General features: G+C 39.9%; 1 protein-coding gene across 1 annotated transcript; it reads right to left on the minus strand.

The window, feature by feature from the left end:
* Positions 1–903: 903 nt before the first annotated feature.
* Positions 904–26,606, minus strand: drd2b (dopamine receptor D2b). Its single transcript, XM_027015883.2, has 8 exons — positions 26,284–26,606; positions 12,016–12,315; positions 6,992–7,101; positions 6,312–6,448; positions 5,871–6,070; positions 4,632–4,718; positions 4,038–4,365; positions 904–3,936 (listed from the first exon to the last, which is right to left on the minus strand). The coding sequence occupies exons 2-8, from the start codon at positions 12,292–12,294 to the stop codon at positions 3,740–3,742; spliced, it is 1,338 nt and encodes a 445-aa protein (XP_026871684.2). The 5' UTR covers positions 12,295–12,315; positions 26,284–26,606; the 3' UTR covers positions 904–3,739.
* Between the last annotated feature and the right edge of the window lie 338 nt (positions 26,607–26,944).

Genomic DNA, 26,944 nt, shown 5'->3' on the forward strand with positions numbered 1-26,944 from the left:
CTCAAGTATTCTTAATTTGTCTAAGCCTGCTCTCACCCATTTACTAACAAAAAAAATCTCTAAAACAAAGTAATGTTTTTTAGATTTATGTGTCATGCTGATGTCTTGTATGGTGTCAATAGAATTAGGAGCTGTTTGTGTATGTAAGAAGCAGTGTAATTATTGCTGTGATGACATTTAAAATACAGTCATATAACAGAAAATATTGACACAGAAGGAAAAAAGAAGCTCTATGGAGAATTTAAACATTTGCTATAAGAAAAACTGACGAAGACAAATTTAGACTTGAGTGTGAAGCCCAAATGTATTGCATTGTGACTTATAACTGGATATAAATTCATGTGTCCTTGAAATTATCGATCGCTTACTTGACAACTTGAACTCTATGCCAGTTGACATTTAGCTCTAGTCTATGCGAACCAATGACCTTTTCAAGCATCGGATGTATTTTTAGCTAATGGAACACTATATGAAGGACAGCATATGATCAGTGTACATCAGGGTGGTTTATTCTCCTATAAACAGCAGCAATTTGAATCCTACAAATGTACCCTATGATTTAAATATCAGAACAGTGATACTAATGTAGAGTATGTATTCCACAAACGCAAGGAAAAGACTGGATGGAATGCATAATGCATTTTATTGACATTTGCATTAGTATTACAAAATATATGACATACCATAACCTTACATTTACTTACAATGTAAAAGTAGTCCCTTTAGAAAATGTCCATCCTCATGTGTTACACATTTATGCAAAATGCACGTATATGTTTTGAATGATAATTTATCCAGACAAGACCACATAACAAAACACATATATATATATATATATATATATATATATATATATATATATATATATATATAATATATATATATATATATACACACACACACACACACACACACACATGCACACACACACACAATACACACATTCTTCTGTGATCAAAAACTGTATTTTTCAGGCATCACTTCTCTTCATATTCCTTTATACTTGTATAAAAACATTGCAAAATATGTCAAAGAAATGCTAAGTAAGCAGGAATCATCAGTAATAATTATAATGTATATGTAAACATAAGACAAAATAACATTCCAAAAAGATGCAACTGATCAATAATTAATTCAAAAGTTCTTGTATGATGCTAACATCAAGTGACTTAAATCCATAGAACCTGAATAAATAAATAGGATTTATATATGTGTGTGTGTTAACACATACAAGATTGAAATCTTGAATTGCACTTGTTTAGACTTCTAAATATAAAATGGCTACTGTAAACACCCTTTCATATCTCATTAACATTTCTATTTTAGCTCTGAAAGAGAAATGATCAACCCTATTACACAACCATGCATGTTTGGCAGCAAATGGTCTTATCTTGCAAATGACATTACAGCTACATCTCACCTTGGGACACTATTCAAGCCCAGAATGTAGCTGCATGTCACTTTCCTATTTCCCCAAACATCTGGAGGTGAAATAATTACACTTCTTCCAAAGAAACCCCAAAATGGAAGTCTAGGTGAAGGGAGTTGGAAGAGGCAGCTAAGGCATTCCAGGTAGCTAGAAACCCTTTACCATTTAAACAGAAAATCTACAATCCCCAATCCAGCCAAGGGTCTCACAGCTGTTCAGCAAGAGCATTGTGGATACGGATGCTATGCTAACAGGAGAGTGGGTGTGCCTCCCCACCAAGCTGCTCAGAGCACATTTAATAAAGTTGCAAATCATTGAGCACATCTGCAAATGCAGCAGATGCTTCTGCCATCCTAGGTTCCTTATTTACCTTCCATTGTGATGTTGCTCTTGTCCATATGGTCTCTTGTCCACACATCTGATCCCACCCCCCACTAGTTACACCAATGCACTGACACCATTCCTCAGAGGGGAATACAGAGAGCACATATTGTAGAACTGAAACCGAACACTACAGACACTCCTTGCTGGATACACCTAATTAAAATCACTGGGTATGTTATTTTTTACTTTTGTATTGGATGTGATTTTGTCTGCATCACTGCTGTCTGACTATTGTTCTTAGCTAAGTAATACATTCATTATGTACTGGTGTTGTATATGCCCTTAGTTGTCTCAAACGTCAGTACATCACTTATTTTTTTCAGCTGGTTTTGGATATTGCTAACAGCAGTTCCCCATCTTTCACTGATACTGTTCACAAAGTGTTCACAAATTCATACAACTGTGAATAAATGTGTAAATGAAATAAATATGAATCTGGCCAAATATGAAATCATATCCTGTCCCATGATAAAGTAAAGACATTTTACAAGGAATCGGGTTAACTTGCCTCTTTTTTCTGCTCTCAATGTAAAACAAACATTAGAAACAGATGTATCATTACCTATTTATGGCCATTGTCTAAAGATCTTCCATTAGCTATTATCAAATGACAATGCATGCAGTATTCTAGTTTTCTGAGTGTTTGGTAAACAAAATTTTTTTTATTTTTCTCAGAGAAATGAAGAGAAAAATTTCAAGGTGGTGCCTTGTACTTTGTCATCAATCCCGAGATCATGCAAATACATATTCACATACGACTGGGCTTTTTTTTCCTAAACACAAAATAATAGATGATATTGTACAAGTATTCAGATATTCAAGACCTTTAAAGATACATTTCCTCAGCCAGAAAATCTAGATACACCTTTACAAAGATGAGACCATGTTGTGTTGGATAGCTAAAGTACAGTAGACCATCACCATGTAGCGAAGTAACTATGTGACATGCATAATAATTTTTGTCATGGGCTTCAGTCAAATTGCATTATTTACATTTAAGCATCCTACACCATCAGGTAGTCAAAGGCATACACCTTTGTATTGGGGGAAGCCTTTGCTATGGGCGCTTGTCCAAGTAACAATCGGTGGCTTGAGACTTACATTCCTGACTGTTTGGACTACATAGCTTTCATAGTAGTGCCAACATGAATAACCCATTGTAGTTACTGAATACTATTTCTCAAGATTAGTAACTGAATAATTGTCCTAGAGTTGAAGTGGTGAATGTATTATAGCTCTTCTTTGTGTTCATTTATCGACAAATGAATAAATAGACCAGTAAACAAACAAATAAATAAATGAATGCATAAATCAAGATAAACAGACAAATGAACAGATCTATTAATATTGATTCTTCTGTCAGCTTGATGTGTAAAAGCCTGCCTAGACAGCCTCATAAAGCAAAAGTAACGTGGTTGTCTACTTATGGTCTGACTCCTTTTGATGGGACTCAAACATCTCTTTTAAATTTATATCTTGTTTTACATTACAACATTATGAACTTATTTATCAAAACAGCATCCAGCAGTGAAATATACATTGAAACCCACATGCAGAGACAACAGTAATAAGAAAGTACCTGGCTTCAAAGCTGGGCCTTGATTTGCTGAAGGTCCACACACATGCTTACACACACACAAATACACAGACACACACTATCTCTCTCATTCTTTCTCTCTCTCTTTCTGACTCTCTCACTCACTTTCTCCCTATCTACAAGCAGCTTCTCTCTGAGGAAACACTGAAATCACAAAACTTACAAAAAAAAGGGGATTTACATTCATCTGAATTGAACCCAAAAAAAAACCAAGCGTCCATGAGTCTTTTTAGAAAAAATGTCCTCACCCTCTGTCAGAGCAAGAGATGACCTCTGCAGAGATCCAGATAGATGGGAGGACATGCTCAGGAGCATTGGGGGCATGGCAGTCAGCAATGCAGAATCTTCATGAAAGCCTTCCGGAACTCCACATTGAAGGTGGTGTATATGATGGGGTTGACGGCGCTGTTTACATATCCTAGCCACGTGAAGGCATTGTACATCTCCAGGGGCACATAGCAGCGTGTGCAGTGGGTCTTCAGGATGTGAGTGATGAAGAATGGCAGCCAGCAGATGATAAAGACACCTGAAACAGAGATGGCAGCACTTAGGAATGCCTTCCAAGGGCTGTGGTTTGTTTTGGGGGCTTTATTGTGACCTTGAAAGTGTCAAGGAATGGAGCCTCACCTAGAACGATTGCTAACATTTGTGTGGCCTTCTTCTCTTTGTGCTGGGAGATCTTTTTCTTGCTCGCTGACTTGGAGACGGTGGTTCGGGTCTTGCCGTTGGACAAGGCCTGCGTCTCGAAGGGCTTGGTATCTTTGGGGGCGGGGCCATCTCCGGCGTGCCCGTTCTTTTCATCGCTGTTGGGCTGCTGATCCTTGCACGATGGTGTGGCGTGGCTCGTCAGCATGCCTCCTGCTGACATGACTTCCAGCTTCATCTTCTCTGGGGAGCTGGTGCCTGCCATCAGCCCCAGCTCAACAACCTCTCCCTGCTCCTTTCTCAGTAGCTGCTAGTGGGAGAGCATGCAGCACTAGTGCCTGATCTGGTATTCATGCATGCCGAAATAGTCCCTAAAACAGTGCTTATTCACAACAAGCATGTTCTTCCCAATGGAACTATACTGACTAATCATACTCCAAAACAGAAAAAAAAAAAAACATTGAAAAAGTCTGTGTAGATGAACAAGACACGACACAGCACTGGACAAGATACTACTCACAAAGATATACTGTATGCAATATATGCATGCAAAAAATATGTTATAAGATGACTTACTGTTTTCTTGTTTTTGGCAGGCAAATTCCCATTGGTCTTGACAATGACTGTGCAGAGTTTCACATCTTCGGGGTGAGTGCACTTTTCCTAAAGTAAAAAGTAAAAGGTTTTAGCATGTTTAATATTATAGCAACACATGAAGGAATCTCCAGATATGACTTTTTCATGCATCCGGTGCCCTTTGGTGCTGACTGGTCATACTGCTTCCTCTGGCCCATCAAAGGTTCACCAAAAGGTTTGCTTTTTTTTTTTTTTTTTAACCATTCTAGAGCATATATATATGCTTAGAGGTAACAACGTTTATTAGACAAGAGAAAAAAGCAATCAAAACAGGCAAGCTCAATAATCTGGAAAGACAATTATATAACAAATGGTAAAAGAAAAAAATAATTACTGAAGCACACAATAGCAGGGCAATCTGTTGGTTTAATAAATGAGGCTTTTATTTTACACCTAACCTTCACCTTAGTTGTACTGCTTCTTTTCTAATATATGTTACTACAGGACACTTTTGTCTACAGCAACTTAAGCATATGATGGTCAAGGGTTTAGCTCAGAGGCTCAACAATGGGACTTGAACCATCAACCTTTTGATTACAAGTCAAGAACCATTACACCCAGAGCTGGTTGTGTTACACAATGGACTTGTTTCACTAAACTCTACAGTTTCTAAATAAACTTCCAACCCTGTTTCCAATAGAAATGATACTGATCAACCTTGCTTTCACAGCCATCTGCTGGGTAATGTGTATATGTGACTTGTATGGGTGTTGTGTATCCGCTGGGTGATGTGTATATGTAACTTGTATGGGTGATGTGTATCCACTGGGTGATGTGTATAAAGCGAGCGCTAAGCCAAAGACCCCAAAAACCAAATAACGAGCACACAGGGGAAGTGTCTGGATGACGGGGTGGGAGCACTCAAGCAGTGTCATCATCATATCAACAACATGCTCTGGCCATTACCTAGAGAGTGGGCCAGCTATCTATTAGGAACAGTCACATGCAGAGCTTCTCAATGCTGAAGACCTTGACCTGCACATATGACCTGCAAACTCTGTGTCTGTGGGGCTCAGAGCTTTGCCATCTAAGAGCTGTGTGGTCTCAAAGCTTTGCCATCTGGAGAGCTCTCCAATCAGGTGTCTCCTCCCGGTAGCTCCAGCCATATCTGTGGGAGAGCAGTTTAAGAACTTCTGCTAAGAGGCAAACCAGGACTGAAATGAAGCAGGTTCACCTGACCTTGAGGGTGGGCTGTGGCTCAGCATCGCCACGGTGACCACTGCGCTTGGTGTTGACCCGCTTGCGGCGCCTACGTAGCACCACGTAGATCTGCACGTAGACGAGGAGTGTGATGATGAAGGGCACATAGAAGGACATGATGGAGGAGTAGACCACGAATGCTGGGTTGGCGATCTCGCACATGGCGTCATCCCGTGTTACTGTGGAAAAAAATACTTTTATGGGGGCTTTCGTGGTGGATTTTCCTGCCGTCATAACAACTGGGAAATATTGGAAAAGAGTTCATATGACACTGCATATTAATCAGGTATTGGGTCCGAGAATTGATTAAGTTTATCTTCTGTAGCTACCAAAGTGTGTTTGGAGGGGAAGGTGGAAACTACCTACCGTCAGGTAGAGAAAGAAAGATGTTTTTTGTATGTTTTATTTAGTTTTAATTACCTGTGTTGTTTAGGCCAAACAGCAGGGGACAGGAGATTGCAAAGGAGAGAACCCAAACCACAGAGATCATTACAGTAACACGTCGCTTTGAGCTATACCGTGTGTTGTACAGCATCGGCATGGCAACGGCTGTGTACCTGTACGAGACATCCAAGAGGGTGGAAGGGATGGACAGGGAAAGAGTGAGAGTGAGAGAAACAGCGATAGTGAAAATGAGAAAGAGTGAGAGTGAGAGACAGAGAAAGAGAGAGAGTAGGACTCAGACAACAAAAAGGAGACATGCTGTGAGAGTTCCAACAGAATAGCTACCTGTCTGTAATTGTCACCATTTTTATCATCATCATCATCTTCTTCATCATCTTCATCATCATCACCACCACTACCACAATTGCAGACAGGTCTTTTTGTCATGTTTTCTCCACATCGTAGATAGATAATGTATTCTCAGCAAATACATGCAGTAAATCCTTCTCAAATGCACCTAAAATCTATGTGTGTTTTAAGAGACTTTCCAAACAACCTTCCAAGATGTGACTTTTATACACAGTGGAGGCAATCTGATACAGTCTCTCTCTCTCTCTCTGGCAAACAAAGTACTATCGATCCAATATATGCACATCATTTTCTGGTGCCATTTCTCAGTCCTCTCTAGAATGCTAGCAATACCATGGGAGACCTACCTGTCAATACTAATAGCACACAGATTAAGGATGCTGGCTGTGCACATCATGACATCCAGGGTGACAAAGATGTCACAGTGGATTTTACTGAACCGCCATTCTCCCACAACCTACAACACACACACACACACACACACACACACACACACACACACACACACACACACACACACACACACACAAACACACACTCACAAATACAATGCTAGACAAAATGCAGTTATGATTAACTATATAATAATGCAGTAATAATAATAATAATAATATAACAATTATATAACAATTAATACAGTCCATGAAGCATTTAACCTTTTAGAATTTAAATTTCACCAATTTTTTAATTTTAAAGAAATGACATTTTGCAAATCTTGACAATGGTATACCATTGTTTGAAATATTATAAAACATTCTTTAAAAAAAAATTGTAGACAGACAGAGAGGCTGATGCACAGATAGAAATAAATGTTAAAGGCACTTTAGAGTGCAGGTTAATGTAGTAGTTATGTATGGGATTATGTTAATCAAATACACTTTTGGTTGTGTTTCAATCAAAACTCATAAATATTGCAGTGTACAAATGTGTCATGCTCCCTGCAAGCCTCAGTTCTGGCAGTTCCACTGTCTCGGACTATGTTTCCCAGCATTCACCTGCCGGCAGCCTGTCCATCACTCCACCTTGATTCACCAATAACAACTCCATTCTACAGCCCCTGATTACTGATTGTACACACCTGTTCCTAATCCCACTTACTTAGTTTGCTCATCTGCAAAAGGCAGTGCTGTCTTGGAGGCAGAACAAACGTAATTAGTTAGCAGTCAATGAACAGAAATTAATGTGATGGGTTAACAAGCGCTTGGCAGAGATTTTCATGCCACATGGTTCCTCTGCTGTGACCTACAGAAAGAGCAAGTATATATGAACATAGTGCAAGTCTCATACACAACCAGGGGCAGCAGATCATTTATATAGCTATCATTCTGCAGCTTCCTCAGAGAGAACGTTATATACATGGCAACTTTTACAGTTCAGTTTCAATTCTGCTCTGAGGCACAGAAAAACATTCTCACCTAACAACAACAAAGTAAAAAGAATTGGTTAAAAAAAAGATTAGTTAAAATGTCCTCTCTGACACTGCACAACAATATAGCTATATTTGAAATTGCATACTTCTGTATAAAATAGCCTACCAAAGTAATAGTGTTAGTAGTGGTTACTGTGTCTGAAACCTTAGTAGTCACAGTCAGTAATTGAAAATTTCCCAGATTATATATTATGCCAGGTGAACATTCAAAGTGTTCAAACACTGGACACTATTCAATCCCATATTTCTGAGGCCTAACCAAACAAACTAAAGAGTGAATGCACATGATGGGATTTTCAAGTGTGAGTATAATGTGTAATGCTTACAGTGATTAATGTACCGAATATTCTTTCCTCTGTAAAATGTTTATTTTTAGCATGGCATTCCAGAAGAGAAAAATGCATTAAATGTTGATTTTGGTTATTTGATTACCAGGAGCAACGTTGTTTGCATAGGTGTTGGCTAACTACTGAACTGTTCAAGGTTGTCGGCGTTGTCAAAACACTGCAAGACATTTTTATTTGTTTGTTTTTTAAAAACAGTTCACCACATGAAATTTAACAGCTTACTGCCGCTTTAATTTACCTCAGCACAATAACTCATGTTTTCGTCATGAAGTTCACAAGTTATGGAGCCTTCAGCTGTAATGGCAATACATGTCTGAAATGTTGCACATTCATTTGGAATTAGTACTAATAAGATTGCTATCAAGTTGCCATTGTTTAGCTAGCTAGCATTCATAGCAGTTAATGGTAGTTTGCCTGCACATCTCCTTGCTAGCTAACAACAAACAAGTACAGGTTAATTGCCAGGTAGTTTTCCAAGAAACTAAAATCATATAAAAAAGGAAAGATTAAAGCAAAAGACAAAACTACAATTAAAATCTCATACATTTCATGTATATAAAACATACTGTGACTGTGCATAGTTTTCTAAAGATCTATCTATCTATCTATCTATCTATCTATCTATCTATCTATCTATCTATCTATATATATTATATATATATATAATATATATATATATATATATATATATATATATATATATATATATATATATATATATATCTCAGAGATTGTTCCTGGGATCTGCTGGAGCTATTCTCCCAGGTTGGGGGTCTCAGCCCCTAGAGCACTGATTACCATGGGATCCACTATTGCCTTCATGTTCCACATCTTTTCCAGCTCTTCTCTCAGCCCTCACTATTTCTCGAGCTTTTCGTGTTCCTTGTTTTTGATGTTGCTATCACTTGGGATTGCTACATCTATCACTATGGCCCTCTTCTCCTGTTTGTTCTTCACTCCTATATCTGATTGGTTATCTATTACCATTTTGTCAGTCTGCTGTCTGAGGCACTTACTAAGCACTTGATCACTTGGGAACATCTTCCTGGCGTAGATGGCATGTTATCCTGCTAGAAGTAGCTATCAGAAGATGGGTACACAGTGGTCATAAAGAGATGTCCATGGTGAGCAACAATTCTCAGGTAGGCTGTGGTGTTTAAACAATGCTCAGTTGACATTAAGGGACAAAGGTATACCAAGAAAACATGCCTCACACCATTACACCACCACCAGCAGCCTAAATCATTGATACAAGCCAGGATGGATTCCTGCTTTTATGTTGTTTATATCAAATTCTGACCCTGCCCTCCAAATCTCACAGCAGAAATCAAGACTCATCAGACCAGGTAACATTTTTCCAATCTTCTGTTGTCCAATTTTGGTGAGCCCATGTGAATTGTAGCCTCAGTTGCCTGTTCTTAGCTGACAGGAGTGGCACCCGGTGTGGTCTTCTGCTACTGTAGCACCTGTTTCAAAGTTCGATGTGTTGTGTCTTCAGAAATGTTTTTCTGCTTACCTTGGTTGCAGTGATTCATTATTTGAGTTACTGTCTCACGTGTCTGTTACTGTCTGGCCATTCTCCTCTGACCTCTGGCATCAACAAGGCATTTTTGCCCAGAGAACCGCCGCTCACTGTATATTTTCTCAATTTCAGATCATTCTCTGTAAACCCTAGAGATGTGTGTGAAAATCCCAGTAAATCAGAAGTTTCTGAAATACTCAAACTAGCCTGTCCAGCAGTCAAAAATGGTCTACATGTCTACAAGGATGGTCTACCACTGAAATAAATTTCTCAAAGAGATCACCACCTGTCCAGAAGGCTGGCTTTGTGTTGTTTAATATTACTGCCCTATGGTCTTCCTATTTGTCTGCTATGTTTGCAATCTTGCAGACATTTGCCATGTGCCACTCTGCTCTGTCTGGTGTACTGGAAACATAGCAGGAAATACTGCTGTGTTCTTTCAAATTTTTAAAAACACATTAAACTGAGACACTTCTTCATGAATGGTGCTGTTAGCTTTAAGTATCACGAACTGAAAAATGCATTTTTTAAAAATCTCTTGCTCAGTCTTTGCCCCCTAAACATAAGACCACACATGACTGAATAAAAATAATTATTTATAATCACAGCAATAATACAACACTTTCCTGAACACCAAAAAGACTTTGCATGAAAAGTAGACTCAGGTTAAAATACGCTGCTTTGACTGGTACATTTACATTTATATTTACAGCATTTAGCAGACGCTCTTATCCAGAGTGACTTACAAAAGTGCTTTGTCAATTTCTCATCCTAGCCAGTAGAGTCGGCTAGAGTTCAATATACCAATGATCTAGAATACTGTAGAAATATAGGGATCACTGCTGATGCCTAGAAGTTCAAATACATAAGGTCTATCTTAAACAATGATAAGGGTTGTCACATTCAGGCCCTTCTGTGTTCCGTGTTTTCCCTGTCTTGTGTTTTGTTCCGTTCCATAGTTTTGTTTTGTCCTCACATTGATTGCTTACATCTGTCCCTCATTTCTAGTTTTGTGAATTTCATGTATTTAAACCCTGTTGTGTGCCTTGGTCGTGGCTGTTCATTGTTTGTTTGTTTGGAGGCTTGACTGTTTGTTTCATTTTGAATTAATGTTTGAATGTTTGATGGTTGTTTCTTTGTACTCCGTGTCTTCGTGTTTCCTAGTCCTGAGTGTTCCCTTACCTTAGTTATAGCCTGCTTCCCTAGTTTGCCTTTGTGTGTTTTTGTTTTGTAATGTATCCCAGTACTCTCCGTGTCGGCTCTATGACCCTGGACTGCCTAAACGACTCTGATTTTGGATTTGCCCCTATTAAATCTCGCTCCTCTCAGCACATGCGTCCGCCTCCTTACCACTCAACGTCATGAGGGTAATAAACAATAAGTGCTAGAGTTTGTTAATAAATAATACCCTACAATAAGTACTAATTTAGTCAGTCAATATGGGAGCAGGGTCAACAAGTAGTCTCAAACCAGGTTTCTGGATAGCCCGATTTCAACGTCTTAATTCAACATCTATTTTAAGCCTGAGTATGTTGAATTGTAACCAGCTCTGGTATTCCAAGACCAGCACGCAAGTTCTGTCACTGGATGGGGTCTGAGAACAGTAACCTGTTAAGACTTTAACAGCCTTTTCACAGAGATCAGAGGTTGCCATTCTAAAATGCCCTTTCTGTATGTTTGAATTTGCAGTTCAGGTTGCTGTGGAACTTTATGGAGTCACAGTTTATAATCTAAAGTGCACCAGGTTTCAAGGACAAAGGACTTTAGTAAAAAACAGGGCCAATACAACAATTGCTTTAGGCAGTACACTTTATTACAAGGGCTGAAGGGCCTTATCTTACTGAAACCACTGGCTCGTGTTCCTTATGAGGTTTTACTGAACCAAATAAGAACAATAGGGAACGGAAGCTAAGAACAAGATTGAGTTAGCCCTGCAGGCCATAGGATATCAAACGCTCTGGCATGAGTCAGTTAATGGAATGGATCCCATATTTCAAACATTTTCTATTACAATGTACATTTTCTATTACAATTTGTTTCAGCATAAAGCACTGTAAAGAGAACAGTTCTTACCTCCAGATACACCACCCAGGGCATGACCAGTGTAGCCACCAGGAGATCCGCCACAGCCAGGCTCACAATTAGGTAGTTCGTGGTGGTCTGCAGGGCTTTCTCCCGGGAAACAGCCATGCACACAAGCACGTTGCCGAAGACGATGATGAAGATGAGTAGTGTCAGGAGCATGGCATAGTAGTTGTACTGGGGCTTGGTATTGCAACCTGTGCTGTTAAATGCCTCAGTGCCATTGTCGTGGTGAGTCTCATTGTTGGCGTACTCCATGAGGAAATCCATGAGGTGCTGCCTGGAGGACACCTGGAGAGGAAAGCGTGAGAGAGCTACACAGTGATCTGTTGGCCAAGCCTCTCACACTGGACCAAAGAGGAGCACACAATGTACTGCACCTCTTCTGACAACATTAAGTAAGGGCATCCAAAGAGTAAAGGAATGAGTGGTGGTCATGTTAATATGCAATTTCTTAGGCTGGATTATGTTTGATATATTCCTAATCACAGAATAGATACAAAGGATTGGAAAATTAATGGGAAAACTCCATTACAAATGCATTTAATAATGTGAGTGGCCCAGGCTATTAAAAATGGACAATGAGGACAAGCACTGAATCAGACAATGGCAGCAAGCCTCAAACCAATCTTCATTTGCGGGGGATAATAGCTGTGACAGCCACATTACGCAAGTACGCCTCTCCTGCTCTTCCTAGCCTTTCAGCCCATAACAGGCATTGAGCGACAACAGCAAAATCATTGATTCATCTGTTAGGGGCACTGGGGCTGATTTCTATTGATTTGGAAATATACACAGAAAGGTTTTTATTTTCTTTAAAATCAACACCTTGAAGCAACTGGTAAGGACACATGCATGCAGAGACACACCCTACATCCTTTTTCATTGAATTAAAAATATGCAATACAACGCATATCTTCCCAAAAATGTAAAATAGCAATTGCCGCTGAACATTTCAAATCTTACGAAAACTACTGATGATAAGCAATATAATCAACATTAGTTAAGTTGCATTAAATGGTATAGTCCCAATTGTAATCAATTTGGCTATGTCCAGTCCCGTGTGAGAAACACTAGGCCTACCTTGTTGAATCTGTGGTGCAACACATACACGCACGCACGCACACACACAGAGACAGACACTCACTCACTCTCTCTCCCAGCACAGGGGGAATAAGACATGCCCTTAGGTATGGAATTTCAGATTAATCTGTGTTCAGCCGCAAACCTGAAGCTTGTGCTCATGAAGGACAAGGGATGTAATTCAGTTTCACTTTCCAGTCACTCACACGTATCCTTACCCTTATGCCTATATAATTCCCTAAAATTGAATTAAGAAAAATGCCCATTGAACAATCTCCCCAGAGGGCAATTGCCCTCAATTAACTAATTAGCCACCCAATGCAATTACTTATAAAAGTGTGAAATGTAATTCACTGAGAATAATCAATAACACTCCTCCAAACACTTCTTAAACTGCTAAAATAATGCATTTCTTTTCATGTATTACACATTTTCTGATGTTTCATGCTTTATTTCTTAAGCCAGCACCTGAGCTAAAGTATTGTTCGGAACATCTGTGTTACTGCTGGAAGCAATTAAGCAGTGCTACAGACTCATAAATTTCATAATTAAAGTACTCCATTGGAAGATTTACTGGTAATTTTCAATTATTCACAGTGAATGAATGCTGAATCACAGCTAATGGAACTAATGCCTACTCACAGTTATGGTCCAGAAGTTAATTACCATTTAACAGCCCTTGGTCCCTTGGGACAATGATAGAGATGGCAAGTGCTTATTTCCTTTGCAAAATATTTATTTCTTTTGATTTGCTGAAATCAAACCTTCAAGTGGGTCATTAGGGGGGCCAGCAGTTGGAAGGGCTCCCATCTTTTGTAAAGAACAAGGAAAAAATCCCACAACCATTTCCTCCATGCAAAAGTTGCTCTACAGAAAGTATTGATTACAGATAAGTAAGTGTGGATGTGCTCTCTGGCACTCCCACACAGAACCAAATGAATGCTCTCCTGCCGCGGTCTCCACCTAACATGCTGTCAAAGGCAATGAATGATACGCAGATGTCTCGGAGAAGGAATCATTGCCATTTTTTCCCATTAGTCAGAAGCACTGAGGGCGTTTGCACTGTGGGTGTTAAAGGGACCATCACGGTTGACTGTTGTCCAACCTCGCAGACACTACACACCCCATCTCTCTCGTCAGTGACAAGACATTAGTGAACGTGTGCAGACTGACATGCACACACCGAACAACTGTAAAAAGAACCCTCTGTTCAGTATTCACAGAATCTAACACTGCAGAATTAGCAATAGCTAGTCAAGTGACACTAGTTGTTAGACAGGGTCAAGAAATGGGGATGGTAATTTTCTGGATTTAGGGCAAAAGGCAGCCCAGGCAGCTGGAGGATATATTATCTTAAATGGTCATTTAGTACCAATCAGTGGAGATTATATGAAAATCTGGGGAAAAGACTTGCAATAATCTTCCAGCATTCATTCTGGTGTAGGGTGGTGCTATCCTGGAAAAACAGGCAAACAAAGGCAGATGTTTGTGAGCTTCCCAATGCGTGGGGACATGGGACTCTTTCCAGCTGGCTATCTGCTGTTGCTTCAATTCCAGACTGAAGGCGGCATCAGCAAGATGAGAAATAGATATTTCCCAGAGGAACTAAGGATGGTGCTCAACTAAGAGACTAAAGCGAAAGCTTCTGTGCTCTGTGAAGCAAAAACAGTGAACTGGTTCCCAGTCCCTTGATGTGGACCATGTTATCTTCGGGTAATAAAATCCATTCAAGGACTGAATCCAATTTATGAGAAAGGCTGTTGACAGCAGTGCATCTACAGTGCCACGCTGACCCGAGAACCTGTGTGCGGAGTGGAGCAGCTTGTTCTGTGGACACATTGGAGCTTCAGAGAGCCAATGATTGATGCAAACATCCTTGCAAAATGATGTCTGTGTCACAGTAAACTTTCTCCTCCCTACAGAAGATCAATGGGTAATTTAAAAACACTCCGTTTGCCTCTGCCTGCAGATTGTTTGAGTGGCTCAATATGCCGTTTTGAGAGAACGCACCACATCATTCAGGATCTAGTCATTATAGTTAGGGTTTGACCTATTTACTCCTCAGAAAATTGGACATTATCGGATAATGGAACAGGCATTTTTAACTCAAATGATTTTGGATTGAGAAACACATGGAAGTGCAGTAATAGGAGGGCTTGTACTTCAAAGGTTTGTGGCTTACAATAATTAATCTGTGGTACCTGTGCTGTGGCACCAAAAATATAATTATTAATTACAGACATTGATGAAGAATTCCTCAAATACCTTTAATCTAAATAGGAAACCTTTCATCTAAATTGGCCCAAGCAGTATTTTTACTTACAAATATCTAATGGCCTACAGAAAAAGCACTATGGATAAATCATCCCCACAGATGTATTTAAGGGTTATAACAAAATCAAGATATTTTCTAGTTTTTCAATGCAACAAATACATCATAGAAAGGTAATGGGGCATAAGTAAAAATGCCCATGGATAGAGAGATACTCAACCTTTGGTTACTTGATGCCGTCACTAAGTACTGATTGTTCAGTGTTCTACACATGGAGGTCTTTGAGGTTCTCTGTGCCTGTCTGTTGCTATTTCTTCATACTGACTGACTCACACAGAAGGACTGGTTGTTATGGTCGTTCCTGTTTGTTATGCTAGAAATGCTAGTACTCATCACCTTTTCCTTTAAAAATATGGGATGTTGGGAGAGTGAGATTCTAACATATGAGGGGTGATTTCAGCATGAGCCAGCTACCAATTACCCACTAAAGTTTTGTGTTAATTAATAGCTGACTCTGATTAGGCCTATTGAAGGTGTGTTTCCTCTGCTTACTGGTAACCATGGTGCTCTCTGACCTCTCTATTACTACCCTCCCACACACACGTCTATCTTAATCTGCTTTTATTTTCCTTTCTGACTCATTTGTCTGATTCCATTGCTTCCTGCAGTGAGATAAATGTAAAACAGACCGATATCAGACACTCTAGCAAATGTCATACCAGCATGCATTGTGACTATGAAGAAAGAAAATGTTATTTTAGCACCATCACATGAGCCTGCACATTAGAATTTCCCTTCCATTCCTTTTGTCATTATGCACTCCTGCATGGCATAGTAGAAATAAGACTACTGCCGTTTCTGCAATACAGGAGACAATAAGATGCGCAGTAGTACAGTATAATGTATCAGGGGAGGGTCTCTCTCTCCAAAAGCAACATGGAGCAGACAGAAAAATCTGGTTCTGACATTAATAAATGGAAGGATCTCATTTCAACAAAGAGTCAAACAAAGGGATAGCATGACAATCATGAGTTGATTGAATTGTCATAGAAACAAGCAAACCACAACAATCAATGATTATGACTTAAATGTGTATTGTTTATGTAGTGTGAATTTTTTACAACACAGACATTGTAAGGCTTCTGCTTACAATTCCCTAAAGCTATTCTCAAATGAGTTTTCTAAGCTATAGATTTTATTTTTTGCATGACTGGAAAATTGGATTTTTTGCTTTAGGAGACAGCTTGTCATGCCGGTTCTTGTGCCATACTGTATGTGCTCTACCAATACAAGAGAGGAGAGCTCATATTATCCAGTGTAATCAGGGCAAAGCACTTTATGAATGGAGCTCATAGCTTAACACAAGAGTTGCGCTTTTCATTTACATTTACGGCTCTTATCCAGAGCGACTTAGAAAAGTGCCTTGTCATTTACTCATAAAATCCTAGGTAGTATAAGATACCATTAAACTACATTGAACTGCTTTAGGATGCCATGACTCCTAAAACAGAGTAAGGAGAGCAGCTCAGCTTGGTCTTGAAGGCAGTCTGAAGGAGTCTGTATCTAAACCGTATAGCACTCCTCCCACATCTGCACATGCCATACTATTATTCTTGGGTCTTTACCAAATCTTTGCCATGGTTGGAAAAGATTTGATAAATTTGTATAATTACAAACAATTACTTTTTTTCAGGACATATGCTAAAGAATGCTCAATGCATTTGTTACTTCACTCTTTGCTCATCTGAGATCTTTTATAATGGTCAAAAGTTGGAGAAACTGATCTGTGGTGGAGCGTAGGGAAGAGTCATCCTCAGCGTCAGGATCAGGGCTAGTCTGTTTAAATGTTGTTTTCTCTTTCATTAGAGTAGCTGATTCCTATGAAAGAGATTGCAGGGTAACGAGCAAGCTTTTCACTAAAGAACCTGCATGTTCCAGTGTATTACACGCTCTGATAAGTTCTGTATGTTAGCGTTGAACTTTTTTTGTTTGTTGTTTGTTTTTCTTGGTAGTTTTTTTTGTCCAGTAATAAATACTTCCCGCTTTCCCAATACAGACCTTCTTCCTGCACAAACAGTGCTACAAGTCCTTTTTAAAACTTAACAAAAACTTTATTTCTTGTTAATTGTCAGATATGAAATGCTCTGAAATAATGGTGCAAAAGCAAGTGCAAATAGGCATAAGGCAGGTAGGGTTACGTGCTCAGACACCATGAACGAATCAGATGCGCAAGTCAACATTTTCCACTGCATAAAACAGCATTCACATATAAAAGCTTTCAAACAATAAATGCTTATCTCTGAACATCACTGGGGGAGCAGCAAGTGTGAGTGTGAGAAAAGAGAAGAGTGTGATGTGACAAAACAGCCTTTTTCACATGTATGTAAAGGTTCCAGGCATGTTCAACATATTGTGCACACTCCTCTGACTTGCTGGGGTGGGCAGATCGCTTCTGTTGTTCACTGTGACCAATGCAATAAATCTTATTCAGCCTGGTACTAAAAAAGTAATTAGGACTGCGTGCAGGCAGCCTGTGGTGTATGGGCAATACTGCTTGCTTACGGTACGTACTGCTTCTGTCTCAGTTAGTAAGGAGAGCAGCTTGGCTTGTTCTTGAAGGCACATAGACTGCATCTAAACCATACAGTACTCGAGAGCAACTTGGCTTGGTCTTGAGGGCACATAGACTGCATCTAAACCATACAGTACTCGAGAGCAACTTGGCTTGGTCTTGAGGGCACATAGCCTGCATCTAAACCATACAGTACTCGAGAGCAACTTGGCTTGGTCTTGAGGGCACGTAGCCTGCATCTAAACCATACAGCACTCGAGAGCAACTTGGCTTGGTCTTGAGGGCATGTAGCCTGCATCTAAACCATACAGTACTCGAGAGCAACTTGGCTTGGTCTTGAGGGCACGTAGCCTGCATCTAAACCATACAGCACTCGAGAGCAACTTGGCTTGGTCTTGAGGGCACGTAGCCTGCATCTAAACCATACAGTACTCGAGAGCAACTTGGCTTGGTCTTGAGGGCACGTAGCCTGCATCTAAACCATACAGCACTCGAGAGCAACTTGGCTTGGTCTTGAGGGCACGTAGCCTGCATCTAAACCATACAGCACTCTTCCTCTGTGGCCTGAGGGTTCATTTTGTGTTCGGCGCTGTGAAGTAGCAGTTAACTGAGACAACTTCTTATTCTCTCCTGCTCTCTCTCCTTCTCTGTCTCTCTCCCTCTTGGTTTCCCACCCCTTCTCTCTGTCAGTTGTGCCTGGGGGCTAGCAGAGCTCTGGTTCTGCCTGGTTGGTGCCAGTAGTCTGTCTTATCTCATTTGTGAGCCATGCTGAAGAGAAGAGAAGAGAAGAGAAGAGAAGAGAAGAGAAGAGAAGAGAAGAGAAGAGAAGAGAAGAGAAGAGAAGAGAAGAGAAGAGAAGAGGAAGAGAAGAGAAGAGAAGAGAAGAGAAGAGAAGAGAAGAGAAGAGAAGAGAAGAGAAGAGAAGAGAAGAGAAGTGTGCTGCTGTTATGCAATTTTAAGTAATATGTCTGACCTCTCCCAAGTAGACGTAAAATATTTTCCTAGATTTTAATGTTCAGGCTCTCCCAGGGTGAACTGCCTTGCAATAGGGGACATATCATGCCTGTAAATTATGTGGTTGCAGAGCACTCATGTAATGTGCTCTAACTGTCAAGTGAAGTGAAAGTGGATAACATGAGGAATTATTGATTTGGATGACATTGGGACCCATCAATGATAAAAATTAGAACAATCAAATCAACTCTGTTCACTTGATCACTAGAATACATACCAAATTTGACCTCTTCTTGTAATGAGCTTTTTATATCTGATCAAAAGTGCTTCTACCAATGTGGAAAAAACAAAGGGAGAGATAAGTGTAAGGCTTCTGGTCAGTACATGACGTAAACCTTGAGCTTGTTTTTTACGCTGGAAGATTGACAAGTGCTTTGTGAAAAAAAAAACATATGCACCTCTAGATCAGTGTGCTGCACTGTAATAACTCTGAACAGAACCAGCACAGAGTCTCCCGGTGTTGAATGTGATGGCAAACTGGCAAGAGTTTGAGTGTTCATCAGGAATCAAGGGGACAGGGTACATGTGCCACATCCAGCAACTCAAGTCTGTTTGTTTACAACACCGAGCATTTGATTTATAAGAAAGTGAAGAGTTCCAGAGGGACAGAGGTGCTGGGGTGTTTCCAGGCTCATGGCCGGAAGTGGCTTGTTGCCGGCAGTTCGATCAAGTTGTGTAGCACAAGACAGTCTGACATTGTCAATCAATACCAATCCCCGAAGAACAACTACAAACATAAGCTCAAACCGAGTGGCAGCTCATCTGGAGAACAATGCATAAGCGCGCGCGCGTGCGCACACACACACACACACACACACACACACATATGTGTGTATATATATATATATATATATATATATATATATATATATATATATATATATATACATATACATGGAACATATCTATATCTATCTGTTGCACACCTGCATCTAATATTAAGAAGCTACTGAAGGACTTGATTAACTGGCTCAAGTGTATTAGGGTTAGAACTAAAATCTACAGAGAGGTAGATCTCCAGACTTGGGTATACAGGCACAAGGCATAAACACCACCTATCTGTAGCATCACTCACTACAGAGTTCCAAACTGCCTCTGGAAGCAACATGAGCAGAAGAATTGTGAAGTGTCAGCTGGAGTGGTGTAAAGCACGCTGCCATTGGACTCTGGAGCAGTGGAAATGCAGTCTATGTACTAATGAATCATGCTTCACTATCTGGCAGTCTGGGTTTGCAGGATGCTACCTATTGTAATGCAAAGTATCAACAGTAAAGTTTGGCGTAGGAGGGAAAATGGTCCTGGGCCAGTTCCAGAGTTTGGGCTAGGCCCCTTAGTTCCAGGGAAAGGTAATACTTTGGCAAACAAAGATGTTTTACAAAATAATACACTTGGTTAAGGCACTTTTCTGTTTCATCCTGACTGTGGCTATTGACTTTGTGCACGAAGAATGGTGCATAATGACATGATTTGATGTACAGTATGGTGTAGAGGATCTTCAATGGCCTGTACAAAGCCCTGACCTCAACCCATCTGAACACCATTTGGGTGAACTGTAACATGCATTGTGAGCCAGGCCTTCTCATCCAATATCAGTGCCTGATAGGGTAGGTTAGTGATGTCTAAGTGTTAAATATTACACAGTTTGCAAGGACAATGATTTTTATGTGGCACAGTGACAAAATAATAGTTTACAAGACTTTTGTCTGTTGTATACTTCACACAGCTGGCACAATGATTAGGGAGAAGCCTTTGGAAAAGCTACAAGCCTACTACAGTACAAGCCTACTACACTGAAAAGCTCCACTAGGTTTAAACAGACAATATACAAAATGAGTATAAATCATGGTATGGCCAATTACTAGAGACCTGAAATGAGTCAGTATCATTATCCTAATCTGTGCATAATTGTTTGTTTTAATTAATTCATCATGTATCTGATCTATCTATAATCCTCACAACGTTTTTACATAATATCACTGGACACTTAATCCAGGTAATTTAATCCTTCCAGATTAAATTACCAGTACATTCTATATTTAAGACTTTCTGAAGAAACAGGTGTAACAAACTGTAGTGTTCTGCATAAATGGACTAGACAGAAAAGAGATTCTTTAAGGTGCTAAATCCCTCTGGATGAAAATACAAAGGAAGCACAACTTCAGGCACCTTGAAGAAGTGTGCCCCTTTATGCATGTTCCAAAAGTGAATGGCTTTCGGATACAGCATAGGAGACTTTAGAGTGAAACTTGGGGAACTGTTGTCTATTCAAATAGGCTCAGGTCGAACGGTGAGAACCAAATTAGGTGGGGGTTTTTTCACACACAATACAAATTTCTTCTGTACTTTGAAAAAAGGTGTTGATTTGCAATGGCTTCATTATGCCCACCAACTTGTCTAGCAGACCAAATCTGGAGGTGATTTAACTTGAACCACTCTAGGTGCTTATGCAGCTGCACCCACAACAGCATTGACATGTGCACATCCAGCGAGCACTATGTTTCACTACCTAGTCCAAGGCTTGGTCACATTCTCTGAGCCACTTTGCACTGGATTTGGCCCAGATGACCTTGGGGCTTTTTGTTACTAAGCACCTCATTGCTAGATTCAAATTCCGAACATTCACCTAAACACCCTAGAGCTCCTTACGCATGTTAAACTGCTGGTAAAAGAAGTGGGTACCAAAGAGTGACACGGATACAAATGCCCTTCTGTTACCTGGATACAGTTGTCTTCACTGATCATTGTCTTGTTGTCCTATTTATGCTGATACAATTATGTAGGATAAATATTCCACTCTTGAGTTTCACTGTTCTCTCTGTCTAAAAAGGTTAAAGTAAACTACTAGATAAGGTCAATTAATTACAATTATCAAAAAAATAAACATTATACTATCAGCTGAGTTTCCTGGTTATATAAAAAAAGTTCCATAATTAGAATAGACCCATTATGCTGTAAATGATGACTGCAATTATTTCAAGCTTAACTGCAGAACAGTCATGCATTTCAATGCATGATCCCAGCATGGTATCCTGGCAGTCCTGGGAATCATCAGCCTGGGCGAACTCCAGTACGACTCCTTACAGTGTGCCTGATATGCTCTCTGTGGTTCATTAAGAGAGCTCATCAGGTTAGCAGTTAGCAGTACCAGAAAGAATGGCATGATGGTGAATGCATAATTGCATACTTGAGCAATCATATTACTGTAAGGGCCAGAAGTGCGGTAATCATGAGCGTAGTGGCCGTCCTTTTAAAGCATAAGCAGGCATCTGCAACATAAGGCTGCACTCACAACCACACTCCATTTAAGCCCTTACACTCCAATGATCAGCTGGTTGTTCCAGATTCTCATTCCACACTCTTATAACTATGGAGCAGTACTATTTTCATTTTTATGTATTATATATTTAATGTTTATGTATTTTATGTTCAGGAGTTACAGAATGATATCCCTTAAGATCAATAATTAAATAATATTTTATTTAATTATCATGATATAAGCCTTGTGATGCAATTCATCAGGACCTCCAATATTCCTGCACACTACAATCTGACCATTCATCCATCAGATCTCATGTTTCAAGAGGAAGGCTATCCAGAACTGAAAGTGAACTGTTAGACTCAGTAAATAAATTCTTAACCTTTCAACACAAGAATGATTTTTTTCTGTTGTCCTCAAATTTGCATTACAATCTGTATTTCCAAAGAGCTCTGTTACTTTCATGTAAATGCAGCATTTTGGATGCTCTATGATCTAGTTTTGGATGGCAACATCAAATTGATGACTTACTTGCTGCTTTTGTCAGCACTGAAAGAAAGGTCAGGTAGAATGCAGATTTTAGTTTGCCTGTCAGCTGGGGCGAGTTACAGTCTGACAGAAACTAGAAATAATCGAAAAAGAATCATAAAGTTTTCAGTTAAAGCACTTCTGAAACTGGAATTGAAAACATTCTGTGTTGGAGAATGTGAGGATTTAAATATAAAATCTAACATGGACAGAGATGCATGAGACTACCACTTAAAATATAATGCTACTGTTTTAATTTGGCCAATAAAACAAAAAATAAATGGAGCGCAAACGATATTATTGTAGCAGGTCTGAACTCAGCCACTGACATAAAGCTGACCAAATATTTAAATAAATAAATAAAATGATCCATTCTGTTACAGGCCTAAGTTCTTGTTATATGTATTTATGGAAACTATCAGATGGAAGTTAGGTTATCAACTAACTCTGATGCAAAGCATCTCTTCTCTTTTGAGATTATTGCATTTTGACATGGTCTCTGACAAAATAAACTAAATAAACTGAAACTTATGGATCCTGTTCTCTGGGTCCTATCACATGTGTTTGGTGCTCCTGTGAAACGAGGGCACATAATGTGCCCCACTCCGCCCCAACAGTGTTACCAACTCTAACACTGCTAATGCCGTTCCACTTTTGACTACTCCACCGACCTCTTGCTTCCTGAGGCCACTAGGGAGAGTGCAGAGCGACGTGCTTCCTGAGAGCAAGTGAAAGGGGCTGCAACAGAGGCACGCGCTAACGAGCCTCCAATGAGCTCATTAGGGCTGTGCACCATCACAGCGGTTAACGACGTCTCCCCGTTAGAGGAAACGGGCATCGACATATGGCTTGGCCACGCCCTGCTCAGTGCTGTACTGCACATCCCACCACCCCCACCCGCACCATCACAAGCTAGTGTCCCTCAATCGTGCTATTTGATGATGGCGGTGGTCTGCCTTCCCCCACATGATTCAAGAACATGAAGATGTATAGGGGACACATTCATCTGCACACGTTCATCTGAGTCCAGATTATTCAGGAGCAGCCAGTGGTGCGAGGCCATCTGAACATGACACGCCCTGAAACATCGTGATAAACACAGCATGGCATGCGCATGCAGTGCTGTTAGCTTGGTCTGTTCGCTGGCCACGTGAAATCGGCAGCTTCCAGAAGGAAGCATGTGCAGGCAATGCCGTTTGGTACGTCAGGTGTGCTTCTGAAAGGTCACTACCAAGAATTATTACAGCACAGCAAAGTACCAGCGGAGCAAAACAAATCCCAGTTATCTATGAACATGCACTGTCTGCCCTGTAATTACATTGTAATCCAGGGAAATGCGAGAATTTTACCATAATAACAAGAAATGCCAATCCATAGTATTCTGTACAAAATCACGGTCACACTAAATCCTCAATGGAAGCCTTGCATACGGTCACTATAGGCTTATGCCTCCGACTGGAAGACTTCAAAGCCATTCAGAGTCCCATTCATGAAGCATGCCTAAGTTGGGGGCAGCATTTATTTACGCATATGACTATGAGCTGAGTGTAGTCATGGTCCAAAGCCCTGCAGTTTCTGCAGCACACAGTGGGTAACCGAAGCAAGAGGGGAGCAAAAATATCGGAGAAGCTGGAAGGCACGCTATTTTCACGCCACAAAGAGCTCCCAGGTGTGATAGAAATGAGCAGTTGTTATAAATGTAATCCAGCCTGATATTAAAATGCTAAAAGATGTGTTGCACAAAGCTTCACTTCAGCGTCAGACAGTTTGAGCTTCCAACACTTTTGTAGCTCATTTGAAACAAGGAAAATGGAGGCGGGTCATTAATTCATGTTCCACTGTTCAAATGTAAGGTCTTGTACATGAGATTTTAGGTGGGACATTAATTCAAGTAATTATATGCATATTAGACATGCCCAGATGTCCCCAGATGTATGCCTTCCTTTATATATGCATCTGTGTTATGTATTTACATTTGCACACTGAGCAACTCACCTGAGTATTTTAATGTGTGTTCCAGTGTGTGCTATATGTAAAATAGTGGCATTCGAAATATAATCAACAAGCCTTTTCTGTGTTACAAACATTAAGTTGCTACAAACATTAAGAGATACAAAAAGTATGGCTAGAAGGTGTAACTGGCATGTGAGCGTTTTTGCCGTTCCAGCTGCACCTATCAAGACCTGATGGACCTGCTGTCATCTGAGGAAAATCACTGGTCACGGAATAGAATTGGATTGGAGCGAAAGTCGGAAATCGAAAAGGTCAAGTAATAGCTATTGTTTTTGAAGGCAGATACTATCTAAGTTTTGGCCCTGTGTCAAGCAGTATTAATCGCTGGTTTCCCTGAGCAGTTAATCACTGGTATCTTTGTCGACATTTAGATGTGCAACCCACAGAAAGGACGTCTGTCTTCGAAACAACCTTTGTGGCAATTTCAAGTAATTTCAATTCAACACAAGGGCTCTTGAATTTCCAGCAATTACACAGTGAAAGTCACAATAGATGAAAACCTGCTGACATTACCACACCCTTCCCCCCACCCACCTATTAATTATGCATTTGTAAGGATCTCCTAAGAATTTGGCTTGATATGCTCTTGTTAAATACAGTTTTCCTTAAAGCCAGAGAGAAAAAGAGTGGAAGAAAGGGAGCGACAGAGGGAGAGAAATATACAGATAGACAGCCAGACAGATAGAAAAAGAGAGGAAAAGAGAATATAAATATTTCCAGTGTCATGGGGAAACAACATTTTCAAAATTTGCAGTGAGTAGCTCTAGAGTAGCTCTTGAGTAAGTTTTTGACCACAAAAAAATAATAAATTGTGAACCTTTACAATGTATCTTTCTCTCATGACAACTTAGATAAAGAAGATGACATATTGAAAGACAACAATGACAAAAATATAGCTAATGGGCAGTCCATAAAAATCACTCTATGAGTGATTTGAGAAGCTTAAATCTTTAAAATTACATTGTGGCTTTGTATTTCCTTATTCCACAGCACTACCGCTACGGCTCATAAACCATCTTCCAGGATGCATATGTTGTTATCTATTATGTTATGATGAAAACAGCAAAAAATCGTAGTTTCACACCTTAAACAAACCATCAAGTATCCCCGCAGCCAGACCTCAGAACCACTTAAAAACCCACCTTTATAAAGAGTGCAGTCTTATTTTTATTCGATGTTTAATTACGCATGGCAAATGTCGATGTTACGCTTCAACGCTGACACTATAGACTTCACAGTTGCTTTCATCTTTAGCAATAGCCTCGATGTTATAACGTTCGTGTTTTCAGAGAGAAAACATAAAACTGCTTGCTATACTCTTAAACTTCCTACCGTTACTCACAAAATCTGGCAGAGCGAAACACCCAACATGGGCTCATCCGCATAACCACTTTTTTTCTCAGACCAATTAACTGTCCAAAGGGCGCACATTTGTGTGTTTTACACACACACACACACACACACACACACACACACACACACACACACACACACAAATACATCTTCATGTTCATAACTTACCTTCAAGCCATAGGATTTGAAGAATGATTTCCTATCTGTCCTAGGTTCTCTCCCGCCGATTAAATCCAGAGTTTTCTAATGTTCAGCAGTCTTAGTTTCCACAGTGGCGAACTGACCATTCTCACTCTAAACAAACGGTATTAGGTTTAGTGGGTTATCCAAAGACGCCTCAAGAGCATTAACACACGACACCAAGTTAACTTGTGAAACACCATGTGAAGTGGATAGCAAAATGTTTGCTGACAAACCTTTCTAGTTTCTTAAATAGAATAACCAGCGAACTCAATCTCAAGTGCTTCTAACTTCTAACTAATGGTGCGAAATGAGCGTAAGCGGAGAGAACAGACGCCGCTGTGTTTCAGATCTGTTTTAACCGAGCACTCTGGTCCCTTCGTCCGCACTCGAGCAGGTGGAACAAGGCGGGGCTGGCTGCTTACCGTAAGGAAAGCGTTTTAGGATCCAACCTACACTAAAAAAAAAAAAAAAAACTAAGAGAGAGAGAGAGAGAGAGAGAGAGAGAGAGACAGAGAGAGAGAGAGAGAGAGAGAGAGAGAGAGAGAGAGAGAGTATGAATTATTGTACTAAACCTATTTCATAAATGTAAGAAAACCTAATTATAGGTAATTATTACAATCGATAGAAGAATAAAATTACTAGTCTG

This window comes from Electrophorus electricus, chromosome 6 (assembly GCF_013358815.1).
Source record: "Electrophorus electricus isolate fEleEle1 chromosome 6, fEleEle1.pri, whole genome shotgun sequence".
NCBI classification, from domain to species: Eukaryota; Metazoa; Chordata; class Actinopteri; order Gymnotiformes; family Gymnotidae; genus Electrophorus; species Electrophorus electricus.